Here is a 15,923-nt window from a genome sequence, read left to right as displayed (position 1 = left end):
GGAGGGGGCAGGAGTGGAAGCAGGACAGCAGGGATGCAGAAGCTGAAGCACCGAGGGCCTGGACTCAAATCCTAGCTCTGCACCAACAAGCTGTGTGACCTTGGGCAAGTCACTTCACCTCTCTGAGTCTCAATTTCTTCATCTGCTCAATAGGTATGATAATAGTTCCCATCTCACGGAACTGTAGTGAGAATTTAACGCGGTGATGCAAAGAGTAAGGATCCTATCCCAATGGCCTGACATGTTCGATGTCAAGGGGGTCGATGAACCAGACCCCATTTGGTCTGGCCCTGGCTTCTCCCAATTGCCACACTGCCTGTCTCCCTTCACTCCAGCCTCACTGGCCTCCTTGCTGTTCCGGGAACATAGATAACTCATTGCAACCTCAGGGCCTTTGCACTTGTCATTCCTTCTGCGCGGCTCACTCTCCTGATATCCCCATGGCTGCTCCTTCGGTTTTATTCGGGCCTCTGCTCCTGAGAGAGGCCCTCCGTCTGTCCCCACTCGATCTTCTGTTCCCCTGCCCTGCTTTACTTTCTTTATAGCACCTGTCTCTACCTAATGCAGTATTTACTTGGGTCTGTTTTCCTCCCTCACTAGGACGTCAGCTCCATGAGAACAGGTGTTTTTGTCTATCCACGGTTGTATACCCAGCAAGTCGAGCCACCCTGGCACATAGTAGATGCTCCAAAATATTTGTTGCATGAATATTTATAATTAAAAGGGTTGTGACGAGAATAGCAAAGAGTCGCAAAGTGGGTAAGAGTAAACCGGGGCTGGGATCTGGCTTTAACTCTCGCTGGCTACGTGGCCTTGGGAGGAGCCCAACTTGGCTTTTGGGGAGCCTCGGTTTCCTTCTCTGTAAAATGTGGATGAAGGACCCCCATGCCTTTTGGCACGTCGGGAGCGTTAGACAGCGGGGCACGTCAAGAGATGCATGGCAAAGTAGTGATGGTTGAAATGATACCCGATGCCCAGCATTTGTTCCCCCAAACTGCCCCCGGTCCCCCACCCCCAGGAGAGTGAGGGCCAGGTGAGACAGGAATCACAGACCAGCCTTGAAGCCAGGAGGCATCCCTCCTTCCCATTTTGTGTAGGTTTGAAATTTTCCAAATGAAGAAGCTAAGGGAGAGAGAGCACGGATTCGAGGCTCCGCTCGTCCCTAGCACATACTGCAGTATTTCCTTCTATCATTTCTGGAGGACACTGTCGGCTCTCAAGAGCGGCGGCCACAGACACGGGCCTGGCAACGCCCCCCCCCCCCACCCTCCACTCTGGCCGGCTCTCCAGGCTGAGGCTCACCGCTCACTCCTGGCTCCCTGGCTCCCTCCTGATCCCCTCCCAGCTCCCGGCGCCAATCTGCGGCCATCTAACACCCTGCGCCCCCAAATGGATGTGCCAGGAAATCTCACAGACACAAAGAGCCGGTTTGTATCATGTCTGACTTCCACCTCGGCTGTTTTGCATCTCTCTGGACCGGGGGCCTGGCAAGACACCTGGCCGGGAAAATCCATCTTGCCGGGGGCTCCGTCAGAAGACCTGCCCCAGCAACGCCCAAGTTAACAGGAAAGCAGTTTCAGCTGTGAAAATAGAGGCTTCCTTCTCCGGGATGGGACGGAAACCCGTCTTGGGAACACCCGCCACCTCGGCCTCCCGGGAGGATACGCTGATTGACAGAAATACGAGACGGCAGGATGCCAGCAGCCCTGGGCCTCAGTTTCCCCACCGGTCAAACAAGGCGGAGGGATACCCACTTAACAGCAGGGGCTCTGCAGTCAGGCTGCGCTGGGTTGTCATCCCAACTCTGCCACTTACGGTGGGGCCTCGGGCAAGTCGCTCGGCCTCTCTGCGCCCCGCTTCCCCCTGGGTCGAACCGCTCTGATAACTGTGCACCCCACCCGGGCTAACTGTCCGTACCGCTGGGATCAAACGCACCAAGTGCTGAGCCCAGTAAGTGGCTGGAAACAATGGTTCCCATTATTATTACTTTAGTATTTTTCCACGGAATTCGGGATCCCGTCAGATTTCTGGCTTTAACGATGGAAACTTCCAGCTCAGCCCAGTTTTAAAAAGCCTTGGCCTGGAAGAGAGGGCGCTTGGCGTCCCACCCAGGCCTTGCAGTGGCTCTTGCCGTGTGAGCCCACAAGTCCTTTGCTCTCTCTGGGCTGCAGAGGGAGGCGCTCCGGGAGGGCACTAACTGCCCCCCTCCAGGCCTCTGCCGGCTTTCCGGGTCTGGGAATGCACAATTCCAAACCTGTGGATCCGGACAGAGACACCTAGAGGCAGCCCGCGCCCACAGCCTCAGTCCCAGGAACAGACGAGTATTAAATCGCACTCGCCTGGGTTTCCGCTCAAGTTGTCCATTCCCCAGAACGGCACAAAAGCCGCAGGGAAAAAGAAAAGAACCCCAGACTGAACGGCATTCACTCCCGTGGAAGCTTTTGTTGTTCTGCACCCACCGGGCGCAGGAAGCTGTGCTAGGCACTTGACGAAACTCAGCCCCGCGTTTGCAATGACGAGGAAATCCAAACAGAACAAGACAATGATGGTACGAGGCTGGCTACCACGCGCTGAGCGCTGCCTGCACGCCAGGCACAGCTTCAAGCATTATACGTGCACCTACCGACTTAACCCTTGAAACAGAGCAGCTCTGTTTTACGGATGCGGGAACGGACACGCAGAGTGCAGTGAATCGCCCAGTACGCGGTGGAGCTGGGATTCACACCCAGGGCTCTGGCTCCAAGCCTGCGACCGCGCACCCGGGCTCCGCTTGCTCCGGCTGCAGAACCACCGCGCCAAGGGAGGGTTAGCCACGTATGCAGCAGGCGCCAAAACAAGGAGAAAGCAACAAGTAGCCTCAGTGAGGGGCAGATGGAACCTGGGCCGAGTTGGGGGGAGGGGGGAGGTCCAGAGAAGGAAGAGCTCCCTCGGATCCCGAGGCCAGCCCGCACCGAGGGGGAGGAACGGGTTTGGACACATGACGATCAGGAGGTGCAGGGAAGGGCATCTCTGACGGCAGGAACAGCGTAAGCCAAGGCGCAGAGATGAGCGAGTTGAGCTGAGGGCATGGATGGGTACCAAAGCGTTTACCAAACTGGGTTAGGCCGCATGGTAGCGAGCGGTACACAAGCCAACCGCCTCGTGTTCATATGTTTGGGGAGCGCTGGAGTAAACAGGGTCCAACTTGGGATTCTACAACTCCTCGGGCCTTAGGTGCTAGCTAACGTGCTTGAGTGGCCAGGAAAGCTGAGGTCCGCAGGGAGGAAGCGAGGTTCTCCTGCAGCCCCTCGGGTCAGCGCTTCGGAGAACATGTGGCTGGGAAACCAGGCCTGTCAGGGAGGGAGCCCAGCGCTGTCACACCCTTCTTTTCTTTTAGATTTTTTTTTTTTTTTTTTTTTGCAGAAAACTTGGACCCACTCAACAGTTTTGAGGCGGGAGCGACATGATCTGCGTTGTGTTGACAGGCCAGAAATCTGAGCACATTTGAAACAGAGGGAGGGGGTGGGGGAGAACCTTCCATCAGTCCAAGACTCTACAAATAAGAAAATAACCTGTCGCACGGAGCCATTGGAAGCAGGGAGCAAGCGTGTGTGGGCTCCACACAACAGTTTTAGACTTTTTTCCTCTCACACACCCCCTCTCCATCTGCCTCAAAGGGCACCAGGAAAATGCAAGGAGGAAGACTGCAGTTCTGGGGGCTCCGGAGCGCGGCAGCCCGCAGGGGGGGGGGGTGCGGCTCTGGTGGAAGCCGTGTCACTCCCGTGAGCTGTCACTTGCAAAGGGCTATCGCTTGGTGTTTCCATCCTCAGCGCGCCTTCCGAGAAAGCACCGTGGCTCAGTGGAGGGCTCCTGCCCCAGAAGGAACCCTTCACACGTCCTCCGTCGAAGCCCAGATGGGGGCTCCTCTCCCTCCCCCCAGCCTGGCCTAAGTCACCCTGATGGAGTCAGCGAGCTTCTTCCCTCAGAGGCTGCCCAGCCAGGAGGACTGGATTCAAACTCCCGGCCCCCTGCCGCTTACTCCGGGGGGGGGGGGGGGGGGGGAGGGTCAAGTTTCTCCTCCAGTTTGGGGCTCGATTTTGCTCATCTGCAAAATGGGGCTAGCGGCCAGCCCGTGCTCTGCTTTTGCTGATCGACAGGATGGCAGAGACAGGCAGTCGGCGCACAGCCTGGATTACGGTTAACTTTCAAAGGCATGGGTTCGCCTCCCTTCTCTCAAACGCGTGGTTCCAATCAGGACTTCGTATGTGCTGAATGACGACAGGTACAGGAATGAGTCACACCGTAGGTCTCCAGGGAATTGGTAAAGGAATAATTAACGGGCAGAAAGCACCCGGAGAACACCATGGCTTTAAAGAAACTTCCAACGGCCCGAGCCCATTGGGGCCAAAGTGCCTGCCACCCCCTTTGTCTTCTTTTGAAAGAGGAAGTGAGATTACCGTCACCATTTAGGAAAGTACACGGGACACACCAGGATGTCCCCCTCTGCCAAGGAATCAGAAAGTCACCAGAGGGCCCAGCTGTCCCCCAACACCTGAACCCCAACTTGGCCTGGCCTTCTCCAAGGCCAGAGTGAGAGGCGAGTGGGAGCTCGCCCAGGTCTGCCCAGCAGGGCACCCAGAGGTCCCATGACCTCGGTGGGGCCAAGGCAGGGAGCCTGAAGGTTCAGAGTCAGGCTGCCTGGCTGTCCCCGAGCCCCTTGCCCTGCTCCCAGTCCCCAAATCTCCCTCAGCTCAGGTCGCTTCAGGAAACAGGCCTCACGTTGGCTCCAAGAACACAGGTTGGTGACTTCACCGGCGTCTTTTTAGAATTTCCCTCTGGCAGCATTTGCGCTAAAAGCAATCTTTAGAAACTTCTTCTCCTGCCTTCCCCAACCCAGATAATTCACATGACCGGCCCCCTGCAAAGAGTGATCATGTGCAGCCCCAGCAATCATGTGACACCTCCCGGGCTGACAGTGCTGCCTGAGACACTAATAGTCACTCAATCTAACGCCGCCTTCCTATGCCTGACATTTGAGTTTCTCACTCGAACAAATCTATTTTCTTGGAAAATTGGCCAACTGCCTCCTTCCTACCTTCCTGCCCTTCTGTCCTGCCTCTCTTCTGCTTTGTCATAAATTCCATGCTGGGAGAAACCGAGGGAGGGGCCCGAAGCCCCATCCTTCGGGCAGACCAGGTGATTCCGTCCTGGGGCCCAGAGTGTGGCCAGGAGCCCCGTAGGCCACAGAGTGAAGGATGCCGCGAGCCTTCCGCGATGTGACGGCGACACCCCACCCCTTCCCACCACCCTCAGCTAAGAAATTTATTCCTACCTCCTAAGATTTATTTATTTCAAAGTTAATCTTGGCCCCTCTGCTGCTCCCACTTTTTCAGGCTATTGATGCTGAATGGATTGGAACGGAAGTTTTATGGCCTAATCTTTGCCATTTTATAGATTGTTTTTATAGGCAAAAAGGGGAGATGTGCTCACAAGAAGGGGGCTGGTGTTCCCAGCCAGCGCCCCAGGAAAGGCAGGCCGCCCATCCGAATGCTTGTTAATCAGCGTCACTGGTCATTTGCCAGAAACCGAGCCACAGGGTCCTGGTTGAAGAAGGGTCTGGGACAGACATTTAGAAACTGACTTGGGCCCGGTTCCCTATGTCAGGAAAATGAAGCACTTGTGAGAGACACTTGTGCATGTCCAGGCCAGGCCAGGAAGGACGCGGGGCAGGAACCAGGACTCGTGCAGGGTATAAATGGCCGGCTCCTGCAGGAAGGAGCAGATCGGACAGACATGAAATGTATCAGGGCTTCCTTCGCCCGGGGCCAGGACCCAAACGTAACGGGAACACCCGGGGTGGGGTGGGGGGGGACGCCTATGTGGATTCCTGGGGTTTTGGGGAAACTGCAGGGCAGAGAGAAGCTGCTGTCTCCCCCCCCTTCTCTCTCCACCCACTCTTTGCTAGTTCTCCCTTCCTCACTGCTATCAGATGGTTACCAGTCTCTAGGCAAATGCAAAAGGCGGGTGGTGGGGGGGAGGTGGGTACTGAGCTCATCTTTACCTCCCTCCTCGAGGCGGCTGGTGCAGACCCCTCAGCCTACAACACAGCTCCCAAGGAGCCAAAAAACAAGATCCCCATTCTTCTCCCCAATCCCAACTCCTTTAAAGCCGTTACTCCGCCCCCCCCCCCGCCCCGTGCCCTCCCAGGAGACCCAGGGTTTTGCAAAACCCCTTTAAGAAGCAGGACTCCTGAATGGTGACCTCACCCCTTGGCGAACACACACGATAGCCTTCAGAGCCCGCCTGCTGGAGACAGCCAGGTGTTTGATGTAGGCCAACAAAAAGACATGCTCAGAGCCACAGGTAACAGCCCCACAGAGCACCTGAACTGCGGGGAGCTGCCTGGAAGCCTGGGGAAGGCAGGAGGAAGTGGGGGGGGGGCAGAGGACAGCAAGAGGCTTTGGCAAACACAAGGACAATCCGCCGAGCTTTCACATCAGGATCTGTTGATCACAGCAGCTCATCCCAGAGTTACTGCGGCCTCCCTTCCTCTCTCTTTCCCATACACACACCAACACTGTGTTACTCTGTGCACCAGAGGGAGAGCTCACTCTTCCCTAATTGCAACAGCCTGTTTCTGTTCCATCCCAGGCAGTACCTGGGGGACCCCCCCCCACCCCGGCTCTGGCGCCGACCCCCTTCTCTCAGACCCTGAAGTCAAACATGTGGAAAGCAGAAGTCCAGGGAAAGAGCTCTTTCTAGAGAAGCCAGGGGCACTTAACTCTAAAAGCCGCTGACAGCCTGCCTCCCCCATCAGATGGGGCAGGGATCGGGTCAGCCAACTCATCTGGGTATGTCCCAGTGCCCAGCACAGAGCCCAGCACAATGCCCCCACGATCAGAGTCCAGGGCGAGTGGGTCCTATCCCTGGCTGTGTGACCTTGGGCAAGTGGCTGGCCCTCTCTGGGCCTCAGTTTCTGCATCTGTAACCCTGCTTCCAGATATGTCTCCCCTTACCACCGCTGGACATTAGCCCAGGGGCTCCCAGTGGCGCTCTGACAGGCCTGGGCCCGCAGTTTGCGGCCGGCAGCGGCGGGGGGCAAGGGTGCTTACCTGTCCAGACGCAGGACGCGGCGAGCAGCAGGCAGAGCAGCGGCCCGAGGCGGCCGGGGGCCGGGCCGGCGGGCTCCATGGGCCGCGGCTGCGGAGCGAGGAGGGAGAGCGGCCGTGAGTGCGCGCTCGGGCGGGCGCAGGCTGGAGCGGGGAAATGACTAAGGCTCCCCCCTCTTCTCCCCCCCCCCACCTCCCCTCCCGGCCGGGCTTTCCCCCCCCACCCCCCACCTCCCCGGAACAGGCGCCTGGAGCGGCTTAGGAGCCGCCGTCACCGCCGCGATTTTCGGAGAACCCCCCCCTCCCCCCCCCCCCCGAGAGATCGAGAGACGGAGAGGGGGAGAGACCCCAAGCGCGCGAGAAATAAAGCCAGGGACGGCCAGGGAGAGGCGGCAGGAGAGAGAAACAGACCCGAGGGAGCCAGGCGGAGAGCCAGAGACACGGAGAGGCGAGAGAGGGGGAGCGGGGAGAGGGGGAGAGAGAAAGAGAGAGAGCGAGCGGGAGAGGAGTGAGCGAGGCGGCGCGCAGATCGCGGCCGCCAGCGCGGGAGAGAGGAGAGGACCGCGCGCGCAGGGGCGAGGGGCAGCCCGCCGAGCCCCGCCGCGCCGCCCCCGCCGCTGCCCACCTGCCCCGCCCGGGCTCCTCGCGGCGCCGGCGGCTCGGCTCTGCTCGCTCCGGGCCCGCAGTCCCGGCCGCTGCCCCCGCCCTCCCGGCAGCCCGCCCCCCCTCCTCCCGCTCGCCCTCCCCGCCTCCCTCCTTCCCGCCCGCCCCGGGAGGCTGCGGGGCTCGGGCCGATCGGCCCCACGTCGCCCGCCAGCCGCGCGCCCGGGGAGGGAGGAGGGGGAGGAGGAGGGCCGCGTCGCCCCCTCGCCCGCGCCGCGGCCCCGGCTGCCCCGCCGGGCCCGCGCGGCAAGCAGCCCGGGGAGCGGTCCCCGCGAGCGCCCCGGGACCGGACGGGCCGCCGGCTGCAACACTGTGCCGGTTCGGGCGCCCGCGCGGCGCCCTCCCGGCTCCCCTGTCCCCGGCCCCCTCTCCGCTCCGTCCGCCCGCCGAGCTCGGACCTGCGCCGCCGGCGACGGCTGGGAGGCGGTGGGAGCGCCGCCGGGGCTGCCCAGAGGCCGGGGCCCCCGCTCCACTTTGCGCAAACTTGTTTTTCTAAGGTCAGCGCCGCGAGCTGGCTACATCGTCCTCTTAAGGTGGACTGGGGAAGTTGCGACCGACCTCCCTCCCCTCGCCTCCGGGACTCCGGCCGCGGTTAGTCCCCGCTTCCCGCCGGCTGGCGAGCGGCTGGAGGCGGCGCGGGAGTGGGGATGGGGGGGGGGCGGGACGGGGAGGGGGTGTGTGCCTTCTGCCCCTCCCCGAGTGGCCCTGCCCCTGTGCCCTAAAGCTCAAGGCCCCTCTGGGGGGAGGGGGGTGGGCGCGCGCCCGAGGGCCCCGGTTCTTTCAGAGCTGGGCCGAGGTGAAGGAAAAGCAGGAAGTAAGTGAATGTAGGGGGAAGGGGGAGAGGAAGGAGAGAGTGATGGTACAAAAATAGCGTGTGTGTAGGAAGGACTTCAGTACCGCCTGGAAAAGAGGCGCAGGGAAGCAGGGAGGAGAGGGAGCGAGAAGGGGGGCTGTGGCCGAGAAACCGGAGGGGATGCGCCGGGGCCTCCCCGGGGCAGTAGGCTCTCTCGCCAGGTGCCTCGGTGTCAGGCAGGGCCGATTCAGAGGGTGGGGAAGGCCCAGGCAGGGGTGTGGGGGAGAGATGGGACTTGAAGGCCTGGACTCCAGGAAAATGACAGACAGGGGGGAAGGTGAGGGGAGAGGCGAGCCGGGGCTAGAGGCCTGGAGACAGAGGACAGAGCCTCCTGGTGAAAAAGCAATTACTCTCTCTCTCTCTCTCTCTCTCTCTCTCTCTCTTTCCCCCGACTCTCTGTCTCTGTCTCTCTTTTTCCTTGAGGGAAAGCTGTGTTCCCAACAGCAGCCAGGCCAGCGATAGGGAGCGGGGGTGCCCTGGTCACCTGGCAAGGGTGGGTGGACGAGGGGTCCAAGACCCTCTGCTCACGGAGGGACTGGGGCTTGGAAATAAGGCCCTTCAGAGGACGTGAATGACTGACCAGCCCTGCAAATAGAGAGAGGGTTGAGACCCACAGAGGGGAGCAGACTTGTGCAAGGCCACACGGCGAGGCCTGGGGTAAAAAAACGAGATTTTAATTCCCGATTCCCAGGCTAAATAAAGACCTTCGCAGGGTGACCCCACCCTCACCCCCAGCCCAGCCTCCTCATCAAATGCCTGGTCCTGGTGTTAAGTAAGGCAGGCGGGCAGGCAGGGTATACCTGTTTAGGGCCTGGACCAGGCCCCCGGGATTCTGATCCCACCAGCCATCGCTTGTGACGGTGTGGACTTGAGAAAATACCTTGTCATTTCTGTGGCCCAGCTTCCTCGTCGGCAGTGACGCTAACAGGAGAGTGGCCCTAAAAAGGCTGTTGTGAGGATGAGATGAATTCATTTTGTATAGTACTTCGAAAAGTGTTTAGTGAGTACCCAGTCCTGGATACCATTTGATAAATAAGTAAACTGTTTGGCGACAGTCCTTGGGACCCCACGGGGTTCTGAGCCGTGTCTGAAGTACAAGGGGATTTTCTTTTCTTTGGGGGGGGGTACAGCAATGACCCATTCAAGGTCCCTGTCCCCAAGGAATTTCCATGCGAGTGTGTGTGTGGGGGGGGGGGCGGTGCGGATAAGCAGACAAGTGGAAATAGTTCATGTACAACAGAAGAGTGAGCGTAGAGAGTGAGAAAGGAGGGCTCATTCGGATGTCAGGGCCTCTCCGAGAGGCTGGGAGCTGAGCCACCAGATGGGGCAGCAAGGTGAAGATTTGGGGGTTTGCTGTTCCCGGGAGAGGGAACAGCATGTATAAAGGCCCTGGGGCCACTTGGCTGGAAGGGAAAGAGCAAGGATGGGGAAGAGTGGTCCGGCCGGGTGGCCTCGCGGCCCTTGGTAGAAAACTTGCATTTCTTCTGCAGATAGGAAGTCACCAGAGAGTGTAGAGCGGGGAAGCTCCAAGGTCTGATTTATGTGTTTTAAAAGGCCACTCTGGTGGAGAGTGGATGGTGGGGCTTGAGGGAGGGGAGTGTGGAATCGGGACGCCAGTGAGGAGGTGGTTTTGGGGGGCCTCCTCATGTCTGAGGTGGGGGGTAGAGAGTCTCTAACTCCACAGGCCACATCGGGCAGAGACCGTGAAGGTGACCAGCTGAGGCTCTTGGAAAAATCCATCACCCAAATCTATCTGGGGTACAAGGCAGAGCAAGAGCTGCTGCTTGAAGGTCAGCGACGAGGCGGTCTCCGGGCCTGGGCTTCCAGAAGGCTCTGCCATCCACCGTTCCCCGGGACACACACGCAGACCTCCCCGGGATTAAGAAACTGCGGATTAAGGAAGGATAATAATTGAACCACCTGCTATTTATGTATAGCACCTTTGGCAAAGACAGTCAAGAGGCCTTCCCCACACTGGGGCCCCTTTCATCCCCCCTTCTGCCCCAGGAAGCAGGGAGCGGTGGGGGTGGGGGTGGGGGTCTGGCCTTGTTCTCCTAATCCAGAGACCACAGAAAAGTCACCCTTGACTGACGGTCAGGGCTGGGAGGTCATTGAGACCAGTGGGCAGCTGGGTATGCTGGGGTCGGGGGACAGATTACCTGAGGTCACCCCGAGCGATCGTGGCAGATCATTGAGGTGAACCAGCCACCTCCACGGGAGGCCTCCTGGGTTGCCCTGGATTCAAATCGAACTTCCTTCCTACGTATGCCATTCATTCACGCACTCGCCAATACTCTTTAAGCATCTGTCGTGTGCCAGGCACTGTGCTAGGCTTGGGAATACAGCACTTGGGCGGGGAGGGGGACAGACAAAAACCCCTGCCCACAAGGCAGGGAAGGGGCCCAGGAGTGCCCACGAGAGGAGACGGGTCGGGGAAGGCCTCTGACGACCTGCTACTTGAGGGAAGACTGCAAGATTCGGGAAAGGAAGCCAGAGGTGGCCCCGTCTGTGCTTTGCTTTTCTCTGTCACTCCCCGTGCGCAACCTGTCAGCGATGCCTGTCTCCACCTCCAGAACCAAGCCGCTTCTGAGCGTCTCCACCACCTCCCACCTGGGCACCTTCTTTCCACCCTCAGCCTCCCCTTCTCCCATCGACTCTCCACTCAGCAGCCAGAGGCGTCCGTTCTGGAAGGCAGGTGTCATCCTTCCCCTGCTGTCCAGGACTCAGGAAATGACATGTGTTTTGTGAGCCTCAGTCTCTTCATCTGTGAAATGGGAGTAACCCGGCCGACCCTGACATGGGGGACAGGGTGGGGGGGGGGTCAGTGTGGCAGGGATGTGAAGGCAGCCATGGTGGGAGCAAATCTGGAGTTTGCCTCTACGGGTTGGGGAGGGGGGGCACCCTGGGCGTGTGAGGTTCCCCTGGCGGGCATCGGTCTCACGGAAGCCCCAGCGACTCCACTGCGTTCCCAGAGGCAGAGAGTAAGTGGGCCAGGGTCACTCTGCCAGGGCATGCCGGAACCTGCAGGGACCCAGCTCTGCAGGGCAGCGGCCCTGCCTGGGCTCTGCTCCTCTTCCCAGAACCCTGGGCTGGCGTCAGCGGGCGGGCCGGCCAGGCTGCCTTTGTGTGGGGCCCGTTAGGAGGCTGGAGTTGCCAACCACCTAGTTTTCTGGGCAGCAGGAACCATTTGGAGTTAGAGGCCTCAGCCATGGAGCCAGAACAATAAAAATAAAAATAGCGAGGACTCCCGGGCAGCCTGGACCAGGGCACCAACCGCCCCAGAGAGATGTTCCTGAGGAGCTGGCGAGAAAGCATGGTGGGGGCAGGCGGGGGGGTTGGAGGTGGGGGGGGTCCTTGCCCTGCGTCTGCTCTGCTCCCCGACCTGTATCGTGGGGTATGGCCAAGGCTCCCCGCAGCCATTTTATAGCTGCAGAAACTAAAGCTCAGGGGGATGGAGTGACTTGCCCGGGACACACAGCTAGTGAGTGGCTGAGCCAGTTTAGGATTCGAACTCAGTTCCCCAGATTAATAGTGGGGAAAAAAAAAAAGTGAGCCGCCCGAGGGGGCGGGGCGAGAAATCAGCAGAGCCTGGATTTGAAGGGTCTCTCTGAGCCTGCGTGTCAAAGCGCCCCACTTACAATCGCCTCTCCACTGTACCCCACCTTTCCACACGGGAATCAGAGCTGTGGTTTTCCCACTGAGCCCCCGGAGGGGTTGTTGATGCAGGAATCCCAGGGCCCCACCCCCAGAGGTCTTCGGTAAGGCCTGAGAATTTGCATTTTGACAAGGCCCCAGGTGGTTCTGGTGCTACCGAATACAGGACATACAGGACAGGAACGTTCCAGAGCCCAGTCCCAGCTTTCCTGTGGGTGGGGTCTGTCTACCCCTCTGTTTCCTGTCCTCCCTGCCCAGGGGAGAGCAGAGGGGGCACGGGCGGTGGCTCAGAGGCTGCAGCCAGTGCCCCGAAGCTGAGGGGCTGTGACAGATCACCCAGCCGGGGCCTGGGGGAGCCATGCTGTAATTAGTGCTTTCCAAGGGAAGTCAGCGACTTAAGTATCTTGGCAGGCAGGCAGGCAGGCAGCTTGCCTGAGCTCCTTAGGGGTGGGACCACGCTGTCAGGCCCTAAACCCTGTCCTCAGGCTCTGGGAATCTGGCTCTGCCAGGAGCCGAGCCCAGCTGTGCGGAGCCAGGCGTTTCTCAACACCCCTGGGTGGGGGTCCCCTGCAGGGTGGTGACGGAAGGGCTGGCGTCAGGCCGCGAAGCTGATTGCTTTGGCGCGCATCGGGAGACCTGAGTTCAAGTGCGGACTCTGCCCGACGGTAATACTGACCTAGCTAAAATGCAGGAGCGCCTGCTAAGCCCCCGGCTTGAAGGACTTCAGCGGATTCTGTCATGCGCCTCACTCCGCCTCACGTGACCGCAATTCTTATCCCCGTTTCACAGATGAGAAAACTGAGGCATAGAGAGGTTAAGAGTAAGCTTTTGAGCTGCAGAATTCGACTTTGAACCCAGGGGTGCTCCTCGCCCAGCCCCCGCTCCCCACCCCTGCACATTCTGACTTCTCCTTTACTGAGAGTCTGGGGCCCCACGGTGCTATCTCTGGGTGTCTCTCCCCACCGCAGGGCTGGCTCTGTGATGTCCCGGCCCCTCTGTGGCATCCGGACCTGGGCTGGTTGACTGGCCATAGGCACGCAGGCATGTGTCTATCTGCCTCTATCTCAAAAAAAATAAATAAATAAAAATAAAAACAAATTTTTTACATATTTATTTATTTTTGAGATAGAGAGACAGAGAGTGAGATGGAGAGGGGCAGAGAGAGAAGGAAACACAGAATCCGAAGCAGGCTCCAGGCCCCGAGCTGTCGGCACAGAGCCCGCCCCGGGACTCGAACCCACATACTGCAAGATCATGACCTGAGCCGAAGTCGGACGCTTAACCGACTGAGCCACCCAGGCGGCACCTACCCCCCCATCATTTTGTATCCCTTCGCCCCACTTTCTCTTTCTTGGTAGCATGTAAATACTATATAGTTCTTGGTTGCTGGGGCTTTCCCCCTCTCAAGTTGGAGCTCCATGCGGGGCCTTTGAGTCTGTTCTCCGGCACCCGGAGCTGTGCCTACAGGGGGCAGGGACCTCAGTAAATGAGGTCGACGAAGTGAAGGAGGGAGCCGAGCGTCCAGCAGCTCCGTCCGTGGGGACGGACAGCCCTGCTTGGCCTGGGGTTCCTCGAGGAACAGGTGTCCTCATTGAACTTGGGTTTCCTTTCCGGGCAGCGAGGCCGGGACTCCAGTTGGCCCCATTCCTGTTCTAGAGAGGAAGTAGCTGTCCCTGGGCAGGAACCGGCCTGGCTCTCAGGAAAACTGAAGCAACATACACCACTTTCTCCGCTCAGCTTCTGTGGCCCCGGGGCCGCGGGTGGCCACGTCAGCCTCCACAGGGCCCCGGCCTCTGGAGCAAGGAGGACGGTGGGATGGGAGGCCGTGGGAGCCTCGCGGCCGTGCTGTGTGAAGGGGACCTCGCCTGCCCGGAACCGGGCCCTCACCCTCCTGCCCATTTGTGTAGCCACACAAACGGAGGCTCCACGAGGGGCAGAGCCAGCCTGGGTGACACGGGCTTGGTGGCAAGCAAGGTGATGAACCAGGCCTTTCCGTACCAAACCCCCGACGTGTCCTCCTCGCCTGCAACCCACCCTCCTCCCTGTCCCACCTCTAAGTGCCTGGCCTCGCACCTGACATCCACCGCCAAAGTGTCCTCTCTCCCTGAGCGTCAGGCCCTGTCCAGCCGAGAAAGTAGCAACTGTCCCCACGGAACAGACAAGACTGGAGCGTCGAGAGGGAAACGCTCCAAGTTAGCCTGACCGCCCTCTCAGGCTTTCCTCGCCCCCCGCTGCAGGCCAGCGACTGGGTTTAGTCAACAGGTGTTGCAGGGGTTTGGGCGCAATGGCCCGGCGTTAAGACCTTCTGCGTTCTGGCTAAAGTCTCAAACAGGGAAATTGCCAGAGAGAACTGGACAATTGGGGAAGAAGCGGGGGCTCCCCGACTGCCTTGAAATGGTGCCCCTTTGCTGAGCAGGGCTGGGGGCCTGGGAGGAGGCCTAGCATCAGCATCAGGGTGGCCCCAGGAAGCCAGACCTGAGTGGCAAGGCCTCTGGCCTCACCGCAGACCCCACAGGCCCACAGCCCTGCTGAGCCAGGGAAGATGGCAGGTCTTCATTCAGTCACAGGTATTTCCTGAACACCTGCTGCGGCCCGGGGGAGTGGGGGGGGTTCCAGTGGGGTGGAAGATACGCGCATGGCTGAGGAACCCGCATACGCATACTCTGTAGGTAGTGATAGCTGCTAAGGAGGAGAAGTGTGGCCCTGAGTGTCTTGCTCAGGGAATGGAGTTTCCAGAAGAAATCGAGAGACAGAGTCATGCCAGAGTATCAGCGAAAACAACAGCTTTGGGGCTTTTGTTCAGAGCAACATGGGGCCCGGGAGCTACAGGGAAGGCGGTGGAGACGGATTCCTGCAAGCCACCTCAATCCCACCTGCTGCTCAGTTTCAACCCTAAATCTTCCCGGGGTGTCACTTGAGGCTCTGGACAAAATTTTGCAGCCTCTTCCTCCCAGCCTGAGGGCCCCAAACTTGCCACCATCTGTGCCACAGGAACCAGAGAGAGACAGAGAGAGAGAGAGAAAAACAACCCATGATAGCCTCTTTACACGGGGCTATTCTGAAGATTCAAAGAAAGACTGTATATCAAAAGTCTGGAACACAGGAGGCACTCAATAAATGTTCTATCACTTTCCCTCCAGCCCTACCTGTCCTTTTAGGTAGCGATCTATGTGGTTTCATCTCATTATTTCAGGGTTTTCTGTTTTTGCGTCTGTGTGTTCCGTGAAGTGTATCAGTGCTCTAAAAGGATGTGCGCGCGCACACACGGGCATACATTGGGGGTGCGTGTTTAAAATGTTTTTACTGACCGGGACCATGATCAAAATGTTGAAGACGGCCGTTTGGAAGTCCAGTGGAATCGATAGAGACTATCAGAGCCGGAAGGGATTTTAAAGGCCATCGGTTGCACCCCCCCCCCCGCCCCCCGCCCCCAGCAGCCGGTCTCCCATCCTATACGCAAACCTCTCTGTTATACCAGCTTTGGCTCTGGCAACGGGGAGCTCATCCCCTTTCCGGGCAGGTGCGTGTTGTACAGGCTCTGGGGATGGTTTCCTGGCCTCAGTGCCCGTGTGTGTTTCAGCTGCTCCCAAGCTCCCTGGCACCGGGTCACAGCTCTGGGAATCTCCCAAGGGCACAATGCCAGGTTGAGCGCATAGTAGGTCTCC

General features: G+C 59.3%; 2 protein-coding genes across 4 annotated transcripts in view; one reads left to right on the top strand and one right to left on the bottom strand.

Annotated features, from left to right (window-relative positions):
* Positions 1 to 8,289, bottom strand: part of SIRPA (signal regulatory protein alpha) — a 42,015-nt gene extending 33,726 nt beyond the window's left edge. For 2 of the 3 annotated variants that reach the window (XM_045053803.1, XM_045053805.1), the window contains exons 1-2: positions 8,150 to 8,289; positions 7,092 to 7,179 (exon numbers count right to left, since the gene is read on the bottom strand). In XM_045053803.1, coding sequence (XP_044909738.1) covers positions 7,092 to 7,170 — 79 coding nt within the window. In that variant the 5' untranslated portion in view covers positions 7,171 to 7,179; positions 8,150 to 8,289. Of the gene's footprint in view, positions 1 to 7,091; positions 7,180 to 7,713; positions 7,763 to 8,149 lie in introns of those variants that run through there. The other variant, XM_045053804.1, reaches the window with a different exon arrangement.
* LOC123384681 (mucin-1-like) lies at positions 7,169 to 11,352 on the top strand. The gene is made up of 3 exons (XM_045055099.1): positions 7,169 to 7,209; positions 7,865 to 8,342; positions 10,289 to 11,352. Exons 1-3 carry the CDS (start codon positions 7,169 to 7,171, stop codon positions 10,517 to 10,519), a joined length of 750 nt encoding a protein of 249 aa, XP_044911034.1. The 3' UTR covers positions 10,520 to 11,352.
* Positions 11,353 to 15,923: the final 4,571 nt, after the last annotated feature.

This window comes from Felis catus, chromosome A3 (assembly GCF_018350175.1).
Source record: "Felis catus isolate Fca126 chromosome A3, F.catus_Fca126_mat1.0, whole genome shotgun sequence".
Classification (NCBI taxonomy): Eukaryota; Metazoa; Chordata; class Mammalia; order Carnivora; family Felidae; genus Felis; species Felis catus.
The sequence above is the reverse complement of the archived record's forward strand: the minus strand, read 5'-3'. Positions and strand labels throughout refer to the sequence as shown.

What these genes read in the sequence shown, in the direction of transcription:
- LOC123384681 (XM_045055099.1), top strand. Translation starts at nt 7,169, where the DNA reads ATGGGCCGCGGCTGCGGAGCGAGGAGGGAGAGCGGCCGTGA. An exon ending in AGGAGGGAGAGCGGCCGTGA is followed by an intron (nt 7,210 to 7,864) that starts GTGCGCGCTCGG and finishes CCGCCCCGGGAG; the next exon opens with GCTGCGGGGCTCGGGCCGAT. An exon ending in CCTCCGGGACTCCGGCCGCG is followed by an intron (nt 8,343 to 10,288) that starts GTTAGTCCCCGC and finishes CTAACTCCACAG; the next exon opens with GCCACATCGGGCAGAGACCG.